Here is a 15954-nt window from a genome sequence, read left to right as displayed (position 1 = left end):
ACAAAACAAAACTCGGGCTCCCTGTCTGGCTGAGATATCACCAAACCTTCAAACTAATATTAACCACTTTATTTAAGCTGTATCCATAAATAATAATTGCTACTGTTATTACAGAGGAACATTTAAACTTTCTCACTATAATGTCAGAGGAGAACAAAATAGACTTTTTTGTTTTCCTTCCCAGAGCTACAAGTGGGAACACGACAGAAAGAGCTGCTGGATATTGATAGTTCGTCTGTGATTCTCGAAGATGGAATAACCAAGCTAAATACCATCGGCCACTACGAGGTAAGAGCAGGGCTGAGACCCCGACATCTTCCCCGAGCCCCGTCCTGACTGGATTAGATCATCTCCAGGTAATACCATGGAAATTCTTTTTTTTAAATTACACAACTCCCACCATTTTCTGGCATAGTTTGCTGATTGCGTCCTTCATTGCTCATTCGGAAGCGCCCAGGAACCCCCGTCTGTCGTGGCCTGTGGTTCCCCCGGCGTCCTCCTCTGCCAGGCCGTCGATTTTCTTTTGACGGATCGCTCTCCATCCTGCAGTTTGGGTGGGAAACCTCGCCTCACGGCTGTCCACAATGTTCACAGAACCTTGTAACCTTTGTGTACTGTCCTCCCCCCCCACCCCTGAGGAAGTTCGACATTTCTTGTTTGTTTACAGTACTCAGTCAAACCTCCTGGGGCCCATGACCCACATGCTGGCTGAGTGCCAAGGTGGGTATGGGGTGCACGTGCCCTCTCAGAGAGCTGTGTGCCAGAGAAGCCTATCTAGAAAAAGAGAAAGGAGGCAGGGAAGGTTCCTGAACACGCTGGGACCGTGGGGATTACTTAGCCACATTACCCAGGTCTTTGTGGACTATCAGCTCTGTGCTAAGTGCTGGGCTTGCAGGTTCCTGACCTCGAGGAGCCTGCTGCCTCAGGGAGGGGGAAGAGGGGACGGAGACAAGGAAGGAGGCAACATGTACAGTGAGACGGGGCTGTGGCTTGCAGCATCAGAGAAAGCTTCCTGGAGGGAAGCTATGACTCAGCGGAAACCTGAAGGGAGAGGAGGACTTAACTGGGCTGGGGTGGGGCGCCTGCATACCCCACAGTTCTTCCACAGAAAGACTGGTCAACTCTCTAAAACTCGAGAGGTGTGAGGGTGGCCATGAGAGCCAACAGCAGCCAACGTGATGGAGGCCTCACCGTGTCAGACGCTGTCCTCCGCCCTGCCCCTCCTTTTTGCTTACTCCATCCTTTATATAGCAGACCTCTGAGGTGGGGGCTGTTATTAACCCTCTTTACAGATGGGTACACTGAGGCACAGGGAGGTTTACCAGCAGCTAGCCAGTGGCGGAGCCAAGATTTGGACCAAGAGAGTTGGGCCCCAGGGTTCACCACAGCCTGTCAAGGCGGAAGGCAGAGAAGTGGGGTGGGAAGCCATGGGTGGGGGGAGGGGGACCTATTGTGCGGCTCTGTCAGCTTCTTCAGGAATTTGACTTTTGTCCCCAAAGAAGCCATTGGAGGATCTTGAGGGATTTGTGTCTCAGAAATGCCTGCGGCTGTGTGTGGAACATGGGTAGGAGGTACAAATCTGGTAACAGGGGGGCCCTTGGAAGCTGCCACTAGAAGAATTTCAGGTGAGGATTGATGACGTAGTGGCTGTTGAGATGGAGACGAGCAGAGGGACTCAGAGATGGGAAGGGGATGGAGAGCTTCTGGGTGACGGAGGGTCAAGATGGCGCTCAGGGATGGCGGCGAGCAGAGGCCCCGACGCAGGAGCTCTTCCGGTGGTTGAGGAGGGCAGGAGCAGCTTCCCAGACCTCTTGGAAAGTCGGCGCCTCCTGTCTTTCGAAGTCACAGGAACACGTGGTTGGCACAGGAAGGCCTGTGGAGCCTGCGGGCTGCCCCCTCCCCCCGGAGGAAGAAGAGACTGTTCCTGAGAGAGCAGAGGACGGAGGACCCCTCTCCCTCGGGCCCTTCGGCTGAGTGGTTCTCAGAGCCAGTTTGGGAAGAGGTGCTTGGCGTGACCTCTGGCTGGGTGCTGTCCCCAGAGCCTTTGCTGGAGAGCACCTGGCAGAGAGAGCTACAGAGCCACAGCTTGCTTCTGGACTCGCCCTCCTGCCGCTCAGACTTGCCAACCCTGGTGTCCTCTTGCCAAGAGCTCTTGGCCGGTGGAGTTGGTGAAACTCCCCAGGGGACTTTCCTGCGACCCGCGCAGCACTGCGAGACACACTGCTGGGGGTGGGGGATGGGTGCTGTTTTAACGGGGAGGAGGTGGTTAGGTCGGGGCGGCTGCCCTGCAAGTGGACGTCCTTAGAGACGGGCTGAGTATGGCTTCAGTCTGACGTTCAGTGAAGCCTGGGAGCCATCTCCTTCCTTGCCTGTGTCCGAGCAGTGAGTGTGTGTCTGGCGAGTCTGGAAGGAACCCCGTCACCGACGCCCTCCTTTGATGTTCTTGACTAGGGTGCTTGCCTTCTCAGCTGTGCGGGGGCGGGGGGGGCAGCCTGGACAGGCTTCTTGGCGTCCCCCAGCAACCCTAGCTAGGGCACAAGGTGTGCCACAAAGGAAGGGGTTTGGGGCCGGGGGGAAGGCAGGACTAGACTCTCCAGTAGCGAAAGGGAAGAGCCACCATAGCTGTCTGGAAGGCCAGGGGAAGGCTGTCAGGAGAGATAGGACATCAGTCTTCACTGGAGACATCGGCCGTGCTAGACACCTATCTGCTTAAGGATGATAATGAAATTAATCCGGCCTGTAGTCACTTCCCGTCCAAATGATTTATTGGCTTCATACCCTAGCATTGCCACATGGTGGTAATAAATGACAAGACTAGGACACAAGGGCTTAAAGGATTCTCCTTATGTTTAAAAAGCTAAGCCGTAAGGCAAATAAACTCAGAGAGCTTGAAGGAAACTGGGGAGGTCATCGGCCCTGTGCTCTCTACGCATGGACCATCTCAAATGCCCTGTTTTTCAAAGACTGCTCAGAAAAAAGTATCCTCCATCACCCTTAGCCGCCTAAATCTGTACTCCGTTTAGTAGTTCCCCCGCAGATTTAAAATCTGGAGTAATTTGACAGGGGTAGGCTGACGCTTACTTTTGCCCTTTCGTTAAAAAATTTTCTCCTAGCGCTGGCTTTTCCCTCCAAAGAGACAAGATGCTAATTACCACTCTTATTCATTTACTAAAGTACCCTAGTTTGAGTCACTGTAAGTGCTTGAAAGCAAAAAACTATATTTCATTTAAAAATAGGGTCTAACTCAGAATTTTAAGTGATTCAGACTCATCTCCCTCCAATTAGCCCAAATTAGTTAGGTTTTAAAGTTAATCTTTAGTGACGGCCAGTTCCTCCTCCTATCTAAACAAAGTCCTGTTGCTGGAGTGGGAGCCTGTTTCTTCTTGCCTCTTCTGTCCTTAGGGCAAATAGAGTGTAGCTGGTCTCTGAATGATTTACTGTCCAAATATTTGAAGAACAGGTTTCTGGAGGGGATCTGAAGACACGGCAAAAATACAGCATCTCGTGGGCCAGATGCAATCTCCACAACCCTGTTGCTGGCCGTGCTCTGTCCTCTGTAGTAAGGCGTCCTCGCCAACCCCAGACATGCGCAGGATTGCTTTCTACAGGGACCACAGCACTGTTTGCATGCATGAGCACTGATCACATTCACGACGGCGAAGGTGCTCTTCTGACCCTCCTTTTCCATCAGATGAGAGCAGAGGAGGGCAAATGTCTGCTGAGGTCTCATTCTGTCCCATGCAAACAAGGGGTAAAACCAGCATCTCTACAAACACACTAAACCAGAGGCATCTTTCTCCCCTATAATTACATCTTCCCCAAGCAGTTCCTTAACTGGCCGTCGCTGTGTGTCATTTACAATGAAGGAAACTTCGGTGTGTTCGGGAGCTGAGGAGTTGAGGGGGTGTCTCTGGGTCCAGGCTCTCTCTTCCCCTCCCCTCTACCCCCATGTGACATTTCACTGGATAGTGTCACGGCCCTCACACCCTGCGAGAGGGTGGTATCGAGGGTGCGGAACAGGTGTTGTGTCCGGCAGGAAATGTTCTCTGAACATCACACGTCTCATTCTGAGCTGCGAGAGTCTGAGGGCAGAAAAGACGACTAACCACTCGTGGTGTTGAAGAATATTCTCACAACAGTCCTGTGCTAATGCCACTGCGGTCTCTGCTAATGCCACAGTTGTCATTCAGATGACATTTAAAGCTCATGGAATGTTCCAAAGTGTCTGCTAGGTAAAGTCAGGGGTCCTTCCAGTCAGGTGTGTCATCCGTGACACTGTGGTAAAGGGATTTGACTAAAGGTCTCTCATAGCGTGGGTGACTTCAGAGATTGATTTGTTTATTTATTTAACATGAGGGGAGCGCTTCTTGCTCACTGGGCACTGTTCCAGCAGCTCTTACAAACGGCAACTGTTTTAGTTCTCGCTACAGCCTGGCAAGGTAGATCCTGTCATTCCCATGTCAGGGCACAGGGAGGCTGAGGAACTTGACCAAGTTCACATAGCTCTTCTCATGGGTACTCCAAGGCTAGAAGCCGATGCAAAAAGAATCATTTGCACCCTGTCCTTGTTTGGAAGCAGGCTTGTAGCCTGTGGCCCCGGCCTCGAAGGCAGCCTTGGCTAGGAAACTGGACCGCGTCATGAGAGATGCTGGTAGTTACTGTCTCTGATGTCAAAGTCAAGAAGGTAACATCTCTTAAAATCTTCTGACAGACTTCGTGTCAGTGAGTTTATCAAATCTTCCGACAGACCTTGTGTCAGTGAGTTTATTAGAATGGTGCCTTATTTTAATCCTACCTTAGTATCATTAAAGGCCAGCAGTCCTTGGAGAGCACAGTGGTTGCCTCCCTCAGATAGGAGGCCTCTTTCAGGCATCAAAGAGCTCACAACTCCAGCCCGAGAAAAGCAGGGGAGTACTTAGGTTCCTAAACTCAGGCACCCTCTTGCAGGCCAAGCTCACTCCCAGAGGATGAGGTTAGGGTTCTCTCTGATAATCCTCAGAGGGAGTTTGCTACTGGCCCAGGCTTAATTCCAAGTACCAAAGAAGAAGCAGGAGCCCTACTGGCATTTTAACTAGTTGCAAGAAAATCCTTTAGCATTCTGTCCTGGGTGTCAAAAACCACGTGTGTGATTTGTGTGTTGAGAATTTTCTGGTGGGTCCTTTCTAAATACTCTGAGTCCTGAGCCTCCTTTGCTCATGGACTGAACAAGGTTATCCCTTTGGCCCTGAGAAATTAGATTCCTTTTTCATTTGCCTCCAGCCTTGGGATGTCAGTGGGAAGAGCCAAAGCAGTAGACGGGGAGAACAGAATTGATGAGTGGTTGCAGGGGCAACACTAGTTGAATAGATCTCTGTTTTCCATAGAATATCATTTTAGGAATGAGAGATACCAGTATGGGTTTACACATGGTGATTTGTATTGATTATTGTGTTTTCAATTTTTTTTCTTTAAGAAAAAAAGTATCACAAAATTTCATAATTTTCCATAAAATTCTTAGGCTAAAATTCTCGCTTTTCTCTTAGGCTAAACAATATGAAATGGTCAATATTTGACCGTTTTTACCTACAAAAATGGCAGATCTGTAAGGTTAAATCCAAGTTCAACCTTATATATCTAGAAAATCTATTTTTATGGAATTTTCTTCAACTTAGGTTTCAGAGAAATATTTTACAACAAGAAAACCTTCATTGCACCTGCTTTGGAGGATGTGTACCTTCTGTTTATTTCAGGAGTGACTTGAAATTGTTGAAATGAGTCCTTTTAGTCCTGTGTGGTCATAATTCCTAATGCTGCTGCCGGAGGAGTCTCTAGTTTTCTCCACCCTGTTCCAACATGGGCCAGTCATCACCGAAGGGGTAGAGCCTTCTTGTCTCATTGAATCCTGGAGCACTGTGAGGCTGGAGGGAATTTAATTTGAAATAGCCCTGTGTTACCAGTTCTGCTCTGGGCTGGGGAAACATTCCTGCCGAAGATCCATCTAGTGACATTAATCTTTCTTTGATTTAATTTGGTTTTCATTCCTAAAGTAGGGGCCCAGAGGATGCTCCCTGCCTCACAGGAGTACAGGAGGATTAATGAGTCACTCTTAGGAAAGCATTTGGAGCTCCTCAGATGGAACAAACAGCATCATATTTTTAACACTTTAGATTCTGTGGCCCTTTACAAAAAGACATTTCTGTCCTTAACTCGGCAGCAGCTGACTTGTGCAAAATAGAAAATGGAAACCTTCCCCCCCACCCCCCGCCCCGCTCCTCAACATCTGTAAATAAACTAGTTTCTGTCTCACAATGGCGGTAAAGTGTCACGTGGGGGGAAATGTTCCAGCCCTGGAGCAGCTGTGCAAGTTAGAAATACACTCACACACGCAGGCTCAGACACACACACACACACACACACACACACACACACACACAACTCATCCACTAATAAAATGCTTTACACTTGCTCTTGGGAGATAATTTCAGAGTAAAATTTCCTTGGTACAAGCTGCGTCTGTGCTCTTCTAATGCCTGAGCTCAGTGCCAGCCGCGAGTCATTGCCAGCTCTTGAGAAGACGTTTGAACTTCTGGCAGCGCTCCTTATCGGAAGGCCCATCCGTGGTGTTTGTGCTTACAGGGCGAGGGTGCTCACGCTTAGCCAAACAAAGCGTCTGACAGTAGTGGAGTATTGGCTCAACACTCAACAGGATCCATTTGGGATTCATTCTTTGACAATTACCCAGAATGAACCACCAGCTTCCTTTTATAAAAAGATATTTATTGGCTTAGAAACAGAGCCTATCCAGCTCTTCCTGGGGAGGAATTTTATAACGCTGTTCAAATGGTCCCATAAACTTGGTGTCTGAGTGTTGCTAAGGGGGTGCCGGTGCAGAGTGTTTACTTTAATTGCATCAAATATGGAAGAGAATGGAAAAAATCAACCAGGAAACAATGAATGGCTCAAGGGGAAAGGAGAGGATGTTTGGCAATAACAGCAGAGCAGAATTCAATAAGAGTTCAGAACCCACGCTGGAGACACTTGTCGGAGGCCTGATGGCCCAGCCAGTCCCCACACCTAGAACTCCCCCTCCCTCAAGATGCCGTGAACACCAGTGGTTGGCGGCCTCTGGCCTCAGTGTAGCAGCTGGTTAGACACAGCTGGCTGGACAGCTGCAGTCAGGGTGTCTGTGTAGGGTTGGCTTTGCTCTGTGTTCCTTCCTCTGTGGTGCGACCTGAAGGGGATTCGGCTTTAATCCTTCGGTGCTTGCTAAGCAGGTTTGTACATTCTGATAACTAATGTGCAGCAGCCCAGAAGAGAAATTCTAGGTTTCTCCTTTCTCCCAAACTGGGGAAGGCTAGATCCAAAGTAGTATTAGAATTCAAAAGACTGAGAACTTGAGAATGGATGGGAATAGCACTTAGCTGACCATGTTCCAAAACAATGGCATTAATCCTCCCTCCACAATCCCAGAATGAAGGCAAGGATTTGTGTATCCCTGACCTGCCTCTTCCTCAAGGCCCCTTTGTCTTAAATTTTTATAAACTAGCCCCTCTGAACAGTGAGGCCTGCCCTCTGCATCTTGGCAGCTAGTCCCCTTGGCCTGAAAGGTGCTTCTTCTCCTGGTTGGTTGTAGGGGAGGGCTGCACCGGAGGGCCATTTGGCCCTGAGTTGCACAGTCCCAAAAGGCCTCAGGTGAGAACTCTTGACTTTATTGATGAAAGAGAGTATGCATGGGCATTACAATAGTGTGTCAGTGTGGTAAAAGCATTTATTTGTCAAATGTGTGCACTTAAAATCTGTGGCACTTTTTTTTAGCAGCTCTATATTGAGATGATTTATATACCATAAAGGTCACCTTCTAGAATGTACAATTCAATGGTTTTTGGTGCATTTACAGAGTTGTGTAATCATCACCACAATCTAATTTTAGAACATTTTCATCACCCCAAAAAGAAACCTTGAATTCATTAGCAGTCGTTCTTCAGTCTTCTAACCCCTGCTTTAGGCAACAAGTAATCTACTTTCTGTATGTATAAATCTGTCTATTCTGGACATTTTATATAAATAGGATCGTACACTATGTGGTCTTTTGTGACTGGCTTCTTTCACTTAGCATAATGTTGAGGTTTATGCTGTGGATGTATCAATACTTCTATCTTTTTATTGTATGGAGTTTTTTTGTAGTAGATTCATAAATGCAATAATACAAAGTAATTTTAAAAGAAAGAACTACTGGTGGCTACAACAATGTGGATAAACATCACAGACCTTTTATTGACCCTAAGAAGCCAGACATAAGAATATAACAGTTGACCTTTGGACAATGCAGGTTTGAACTCCACAGGTCCACTTGCATGCAGATTTTTTTCAATAAATACAGTATAGTACTATAAATGTATCTTCTTTTGATCTTACTATTTTTTTCTCTAGCTTTATTGCAAGAATGCAGTATATAATACACAAAACATACAAAATATGTGTCAATTGACTGGTCTTGGTAAGGCTTCCTGTCGGGCTATTAGCAGTTAAGTTTTGGGGGAATTAAAAGTTATATGTGGAGTTTCAACTGTGCATGGTGGGGGAGTACCCCTAACCCCCATGTTATTCTAGGGTCAGCTGCATTATATGATTCCATTTATATGAAGTTCAAGAGCAGGTGGAAGTCGGACTAGTGATTACCTCTACCTGAGGATGCAGTGGTTACTGACTGGGAAGCGAAAATGGGGGTGCTTCTTGGGACCTTGAAATATTTCATATCTTCATGTGGGTAGTGTTTATGTAGGTATATACATACATGAACATTCACTGAGCTGCACACTTAATGAATGTTTAGTGCTTTCCTGTAAGTCATACTTAAATGTTAAAGTTTTTATTTAAAAGTATATGCAATTTTTATGACTTTACAAGCTTTTTAAAAAAATATGATATAGCTGCAGAAAAGAGAATAAATCTTAAGTATACTGCTGGATGAATGGTCACAGAGTGAGCACTTCCTGTGAGCACCACTCAGGTCAAGGAGAACATTACGGGCTCTTCAGAAGTCCCCTCCTTACCACTAAGTCCTCTCCTGCAAACATCTGACATCATAGTTTGACTGTTTTGGTGTTCATTTGTTTTCTTTTTAGCTTTATGTGAATGGATTCACACAGTACATTTTCTTTTGTGTGGCTTCCTTTACTTCACGTTATCATTGTGAGGTCTACCCATGCAGTATGTAGAAATAATTTGCTCACTTCCGTTGTTTAATATTCTATGGTACGGACATACCCCCAAAGTACTTCATCATTGATGATATCTGGTTGTTTCCAATATGGGGCAATTACAAATAGTTAACTCTCGTGATATGGACTTCTTTCTGTTGGGTATATATCTAGATGTGAAATCGCTGTCCTAGGATTAGATACCTGCTGTAGATAAGTTTTTGAACACTTGTTTCAGCATTTCTTAAAATAGTAGGAACCTCAAAAAGTTAGTGGCCCTCTCTTGACCCCTGAGAGGCCAGGGTACATCCTAGCACAGCCTTGTCTTCCCCTCCTCCAGGGCTGGTCCACGTCCCACTGGCCCTACAGTGTCTTGGCCTGCCCCTCCCAGCCTCACTACACCTCACTGCCTTGTCTGTCTCCTTCACAGGACTGTGAGCTCATTGAGGGCAGAGATAGTGTCTTGGTCATCATTATAGCCCTAGCCTCCAGGACAGTGCCCAGTATGTAGAAATTCTTTATAAATATTTAATAAGTGAGAGAATGCAAGAACCATCCAGCTATCTAATTCATGGACGAAGTGGAGAAATACATTAAATTTTGAAAACTCATATATTTTTTATCTTTGCTTTCAGATATCAAATGGATCCACTATAAAGGTCTTTAAGAAGATAGCAAATTTTCCTTCAGGTAACCAATATAATGTTCACCCTTTGTTCTTACTCACCTTTATAAAGTATTGCTTTTTGCCTCTCTGATGTATCATCACAAAAGTGAGATTGAGTTGTTGCTATATAATTCTTTGAAATTGGAGAAAAGCCATTTTAATGTGTTTCTATTCTGAAGAATGTGAGCCATGCGAGGAGGACAGGAAACAGTAACCAGTGGTTGACTGGGACAGCCCAGCACTAAGGAAGTTGCTGCCTTCAACAACCCTAAACTCGGGACAGAATCTTAGCCTTCCTCGCTCTGTGCCAACTTCTCAGTAAGATGGGGGCTAAGAGAGGAACTCCTCTGGCAAAATGAGGGGGAAGCTTGTAGATAATCACACAGCCCTGCAAGTGCTGAACAAACAAGATAATCCACTTAGAAATCCAAATCTCCTTTGATAGCCTCTGCAAGATTCCCAGAAAGTGAGTGAGGCAAACTAAATGGGGAGATTTTATGGGAAAGTCTATAAACTAGTCTCTATCCTCTCTACCACTTCCCTACCACTTCCGAACAGGAAAACACTGTGATGGTGCCTTGAGAAAATCCCTAGATCCTAGCCCAGGTTTGTCTCCAGAGAAAATACACCCCAGCCAAGACAGTCAGTTCAGCTCTTAGAAGGGTTCCAGGCCTCATAACAGGACTTCACATACATACATACATACATACATACATACATACACACACACACACACACCTGGAGGGGAGGCTTCCTGATTTCTAGATTTAATACTAAGAGCAGCCTGGTAGGTCCCAAGACCTAGTCAGTGCAAATAGGGAATGCAGGGACTCCAATTAAATAGAAAGGATAATTTGGTAGGTTGTAGAATACCCTTTTAGGGATCTCCCCCCACCCCCACCGCAGTCCATCATTATATCTGGCTATAGTGAGAGAAGGCATCTTCCAGAAGGTGACTGTCATTCTGGCAGAGGGGAATTGGTGTCCTTCTAAAAAGTGGAAGAGGTTTGTATTTTAAGCTTCAAAGATCAGGCCTTTTGTAGAGCTTACTGTTTGGGGATCTTGCATTTGGATCTCTTCATGGGACCTCAGAGCAGTCAATGCCTCTGCTGCTTCTCTGTCCAGTTCAGCTGAGAGTCATCATTTTGATCACTCCCCTGCTAATCCTTCAAACCTCCTGGGCCTGTACCCTTTCCCCACCCTCTCAGTCACAACCCCAGCCCTGGATGAACCCAACTACTGGCCTTTTCTGAACCTATACCCAGGCAACCACTGGAGGAAAGTACAGTTGGAGTCACTGTAAATTCCTGGTGCCCAACAGGACCAGGACCTCAGTGCAGCCTGCCTCCACTGTGTTTCTCTAGGTAGCTCGCTCTGTGTTCTCCAGAATTCTGCCTTCTCTCCTCAAAGCTCTGACCCCTCAGCATTATCACCAGCTGACTTGATCCCGTACCTCACAGAGAAAACTGGAATCAGAACTCTCTCAATGTCCAGCACCAAACCTCCCACCCCTCCTGTGTCTGCCCGGTTTTTCCTCTGTGCCTTCCCTGGCATCCCAGAGCTGTGCCTCTCTCCTCCAAGGCCCGTCTCTCACCTGTGCCTTTGATCCCATCCTTTCCAACCTGCTGTACATTCTTACACCACAGATAATCATCTCTCATTTGAACTGTCTATACCTCCTCACCTATTGCCGTTTTTCCCTTAGTGTTTCAAGGTGTTCTAGTCTCCCTCATCTTCAGTACAGAAAACCTAGTGCCTTAATCCCTCTTTCCCCCCAATTCACCACTCCCTTCACTGCCACATTTCCTTCAGGACTCTCCCCACTCTGTGCCACTCTTGCACCTGCTCTAGGAGCTCCAACTCATTGTCCTTTCCGATCCCAGAAGGGGTGCATTCTTCCTGTCTTTGGGTCTCCTCCATTTGCCAGGCTAACTCCAGTCGTTCATTTAGATTCAGCTCCAACGCTCTTTCTTCTGAGAAACCTCCCAGAGTAGGGTGGACCCTCGTTAGTTACTTTCTTAGCATATACTTCTTCACAAGCTTTATCACAATTCTAGTTATATAATTAATTGTATAATTAACCATAGAAAGTCCCTCATTGGCTAGGATGTAAACTCCATTGGCGGTGGGGTGGGAACTAGGTCTGTCTTATCACTGCTCTTTGCCTAGAAGCCTCTGGCACTCAGTAGGTGCCATGGGTACATTTGCTAACGGAGAAGGCTTGAACCTCTCCTATCCCCGCCCCCAGCAAGGGACCGTTCAGCCTATTGGGAACCTGCTTCCTACTCCAGGCCCTGGCCCGTTCTGTCTTCACGTTGTTAAGATCTTGAGATGCAGCAGGGTGAAAAAAAATGTACCTATGAAGAGCTCAAGTAACCTCTTCTGTTTATAGCACAAATGGGGCGTTTTATGAGAAGGCCAATTAGCCCGTGGTTGTTTTTTTAATAGACCGTTTTCTCTCCCTTTCTCCGGCATTCAGATGTGGAATACTCAGAAGACCACTGCCATTTGGTGAGCTCAGTCTTTCTTGTGCTTGCCCCTGAATTGGATGCCTTCTGTAGTAGAAACGGTCTCCTTGGGTAACGCTTCTACTGTCTTCCCATTAGATTTTACCAGATTCAGAAGCATTCCAAGATGTGCAAGGAAAAAGACATCGAGGGAAGCACAAGTTCAAAGTAAAAGAAATGTATCTGACAAAACTGCTGTCGACCAAGGTACACTTACTGTTCTGGGAGTGCTTTTACGGCTACCTTGGGGGTGTATGATGTGTTTGACTTAATTTCCACTGAAGTGTGAAAATGTTACAAATCCCTTGTGCCTTCTAGCAAAGCAAAATGAAAGTTTAAATTGTAAACACTTCCTACCCTCCTCTTTCTTATAAGCCACGAAGATAACAGCACTTTACAAATTTTGACTGTTGTATCTTCAATCAGGGATTTAATATTGTTCCCAGTTCCTTTAACCACAATCTCACTATTGTTATTTTTTAGGTTGATGGCATAATTATTCCTTTTTGTTTACTTACTATAGATGAGTGATAAAACTCCCACTCTGAATTGCAGAAAAATGAAGGGTGGGGTCAGTGTCTATAAACCTAGTAAATCTTTTTTTTTTCCTTCATTTTAAAGTCAAGAATGCTGTTCCTCTATAAAAGTGTCAGGTGTAAAAGCCAGCGGAATACTAAATCAGAAGCAAATTTTACTTTATCTGGTTTATAGTGGGATTAGCTGAAGTCTGTGGTGATCCTTTTTTCCCACCTTGAAATGACTAGCAATATAAATGCTATTATGTACACCTGGCCCTGGTCTCCGGGTGGGCACGCTTCTTCAGGGTATAGCAGAAGGTATGCTTAGAGCTCAGTAGATTTGTTTAGTTGGTAGAGGACAGCCAGAGCCTCTTGATTTTCTCATCTGTCCCACAGAGCTCTGCCTATTTGGCTTTTGTAAAACACTCAAAATGCTTTGGAAAGTGTGTAATAAAAACCTATGATGGAAATACTTGCAACGAAAAAATTCTGGGAACTGAGCAACATTGAGTTTTTCCAGGCTGAACATAACTATTAAAACTAAACATCCGTGGCTTCTTGGTTTATGTATACAGCCCTACAACTGCCATTTCAACTGCTAGAGATTTTTGTAAGATATCCTCTCTGTTGACTGAACAATGTTATCAGCAAGAAGCTGATGAACCAAATGTAATCCTGGGCATGGATTTTCAGGGCCCTTGTCCCATACTGTGAGCGTGTTGGCCTCATTTGATAATTTGACATATTTTCGTTTCAGGTTGTTTTTTCTGTTTTGTACACCGTTTTCTCTGAACTAGGATCATATTTTTCCATTGTATTCAAAACCAATCTTTCTTTTTTTTTTTTTCCCCTCCAGTCTCCCAAGTCTGATGTTCTCTGTCTTTCAGGTGGCAATTCATTCTGTGCTTGAGAAACTTTTTAGAAGCATTTGGAGTTTACCCAACAGCAGAGCCCCATTTGCTATAAAATACTTCTTTGACTTTTTGGATGCCCAGGCTGAAAACAAAAAAATCACAGATCCTGATGTCGTACATATTTGGAAAACAAACAGGTGGGAACAAATAGTAGGTGATATTACTATTTTCAAGAATCTGGGACAGAATCTTAACTGAAAGGAGGGCATGGATAGTCACGAAAGGATTCATTATTCTTAGATCAGAATCCTTTGGCTTGGTGTGCTATCATGTCAGAGCAGATTCTTCCTCTGTTACTATTTTTAAACAAGAAACAAAACTCTTCCTATGCTGAGATCCTATTCTTTAGGACAAAACAAACAAACTTTATTTTCTTTAATGCATGCAAAGACCTTATATAGAATGTTAAATTTAGCTTGACCAGCAAAAGATAAGAAATCAGTATTTTGTGGTTTTTTATTATATGATGATTTCCCATTAGAGATTAATCATTTTTCAGTTATCAAGCTATCTGTCTGTACTCTGATTCTGCATGGATATTTCTATTTTTATTTGATTAAATGCAGTACTTAGATACTATGAGAGTTTTCCAAAGGACTGTGTTTTGTTTTCTAACATTTTACCTAAAGCTGAGGCGAGGCATCCAGCTCTATTCTCAACTTCTTCTCAGTAAAGAAACATGGCTCATTACCTTTATTTGAAATACTTTGTCCATGAGCTGTGAATAAGACTTGGTGTTAAGGAGTAATAGAAATTTTCAGGGTCATCCCAAGCCCTCCTAAGTACTGAAGGTGGGCAGAGCATTTTAAATAAATATTAAAATCTGAAGTTCCAGAGCTCTAGGTCTCATCTCCTCCCATTTAACCCAGGTCTGTCCCAACTACCTACACTGGTTCACTCCCATCCTGTGTCCCAGCCTCTGATTTGCCAGTCCTGCCACTCCTACACCAGGCTTGGGTGCCTCAAGCTCCCATTTTATTGGGAAGCTTGTGGCATCTGAGCAGGGGCAGGAGTCGGGACAGTAGAGCTACAGAGAGGCCCAACAGCCTTACGATGGAGGGAGTTTGCTAGGCCCGAGTTGAGATAATAATGGAAGGACTCCGAATATTCCCAGGTTCATATTCAAATATTTGAGCTGTTAGGTGCTGGAAATATAGCAATGAACTGAATAGGCAAAAATCCATGTTCTCACAGAGCTTGCATTCAGATGGATGGAAGAGACCATAAATAGGCAAATTATAGTATATTAGAAGGTTAGTAGAGCAGACAGCATGGGAAAGGAGGATGGAGAGTAATAGGGCAGTGGTCAGAGGAGGCTCACAGAGATGATATTCAAGTCAGGGCTTGAAAGAGGTGAGGGCATAAACCATGAGACTATCTGTTTGAAGATAGTTTCTGGAAGATGGACAACAAAAGCAAAAGCCCTGAGGCGCACGCTTGCCTGATACGCATTAAGAACAGTGAAGAGGCCAGTGGTGGAGTTGGAATAAGGTGAAGGCTCGCAGAAGACAGCCTGGGCCCAGATCGTGCAGGGGCTTCATCCCAAGGCCCGTGGACAGCACAGAGGGTTTTGAGCAGAGAGACAGGATCTTACTCTGTGCTGTGGGAGAATTAACTGAGAATTAATGAGCCCCTTGGGGGGCTAATAACCCAGGCAACCATGCCTTAGGTCAGGGTGTGGCACTTGGGGTGAGAAGAGGTCAAGTTCTGGAGACTCCATGAAATGTTTTCATGGGCAGCCATCAACTAACGCAATCTAGATCTGGAGAAAATTCTAGTCTTGTCAGCGGCCACTTTCACATTTCTCCTGCTCCCGTCCTCCCATTCAGCAGTGCCTGTCAGTTTAACCCTTTCTTGCTCCAAGTGACGCTGCCATCTGTCACTTGGCATGGTTGGCAGAGCAGACTTGCGTACTTCAATAACAAGGGCAAAAACACCCGTTTACAAACTGTGATAAACAGAGCAGCCGCCTCCTACGAAGGGCTGTATCTGAAGAGATTTCTCTTTGGAACAGCCTTCCTCTTCGCTTCTGGGTAAACATCCTGAAGAACCCTCAGTTTGTTTTTGACATTAAGAAGACACCACACATAGACGGCTGTTTATCTGTGATTGCCCAGGCATTCATGGACGCATTTTCTCTCACAGAGCAGCAACTCGGGAAGGTAAGGC

At 45.5% G+C, this 15954-nt stretch overlaps 1 protein-coding gene across 1 annotated transcript in view; it reads left to right on the top strand.

The window, feature by feature from the left end:
- The window catches only part of PLXNC1 (plexin C1), a 143045-nt gene that overhangs the window by 120853 nt on the left and 6238 nt on the right, over positions 1 to 15954 (top strand). Inside the window, exons 23-28 of the mRNA XM_032346762.1 lie at positions 185 to 288; positions 9815 to 9869; positions 12326 to 12357; positions 12453 to 12560; positions 13759 to 13922; positions 15800 to 15947. Of these exons, the coding sequence (XP_032202653.1) occupies positions 185 to 288; positions 9815 to 9869; positions 12326 to 12357; positions 12453 to 12560; positions 13759 to 13922; positions 15800 to 15947 (611 nt within the window). The remainder of the gene's footprint in view (positions 1 to 184; positions 289 to 9814; positions 9870 to 12325; positions 12358 to 12452; positions 12561 to 13758; positions 13923 to 15799; positions 15948 to 15954) is intronic.

Source organism: Mustela erminea, chromosome 6 (genome assembly GCF_009829155.1).
Source record: "Mustela erminea isolate mMusErm1 chromosome 6, mMusErm1.Pri, whole genome shotgun sequence".
NCBI classification, from domain to species: Eukaryota; Metazoa; Chordata; class Mammalia; order Carnivora; family Mustelidae; genus Mustela; species Mustela erminea.
Note: the sequence above shows the minus strand (reverse complement) of the source record. Positions and strands in the feature narration are given on the sequence as shown.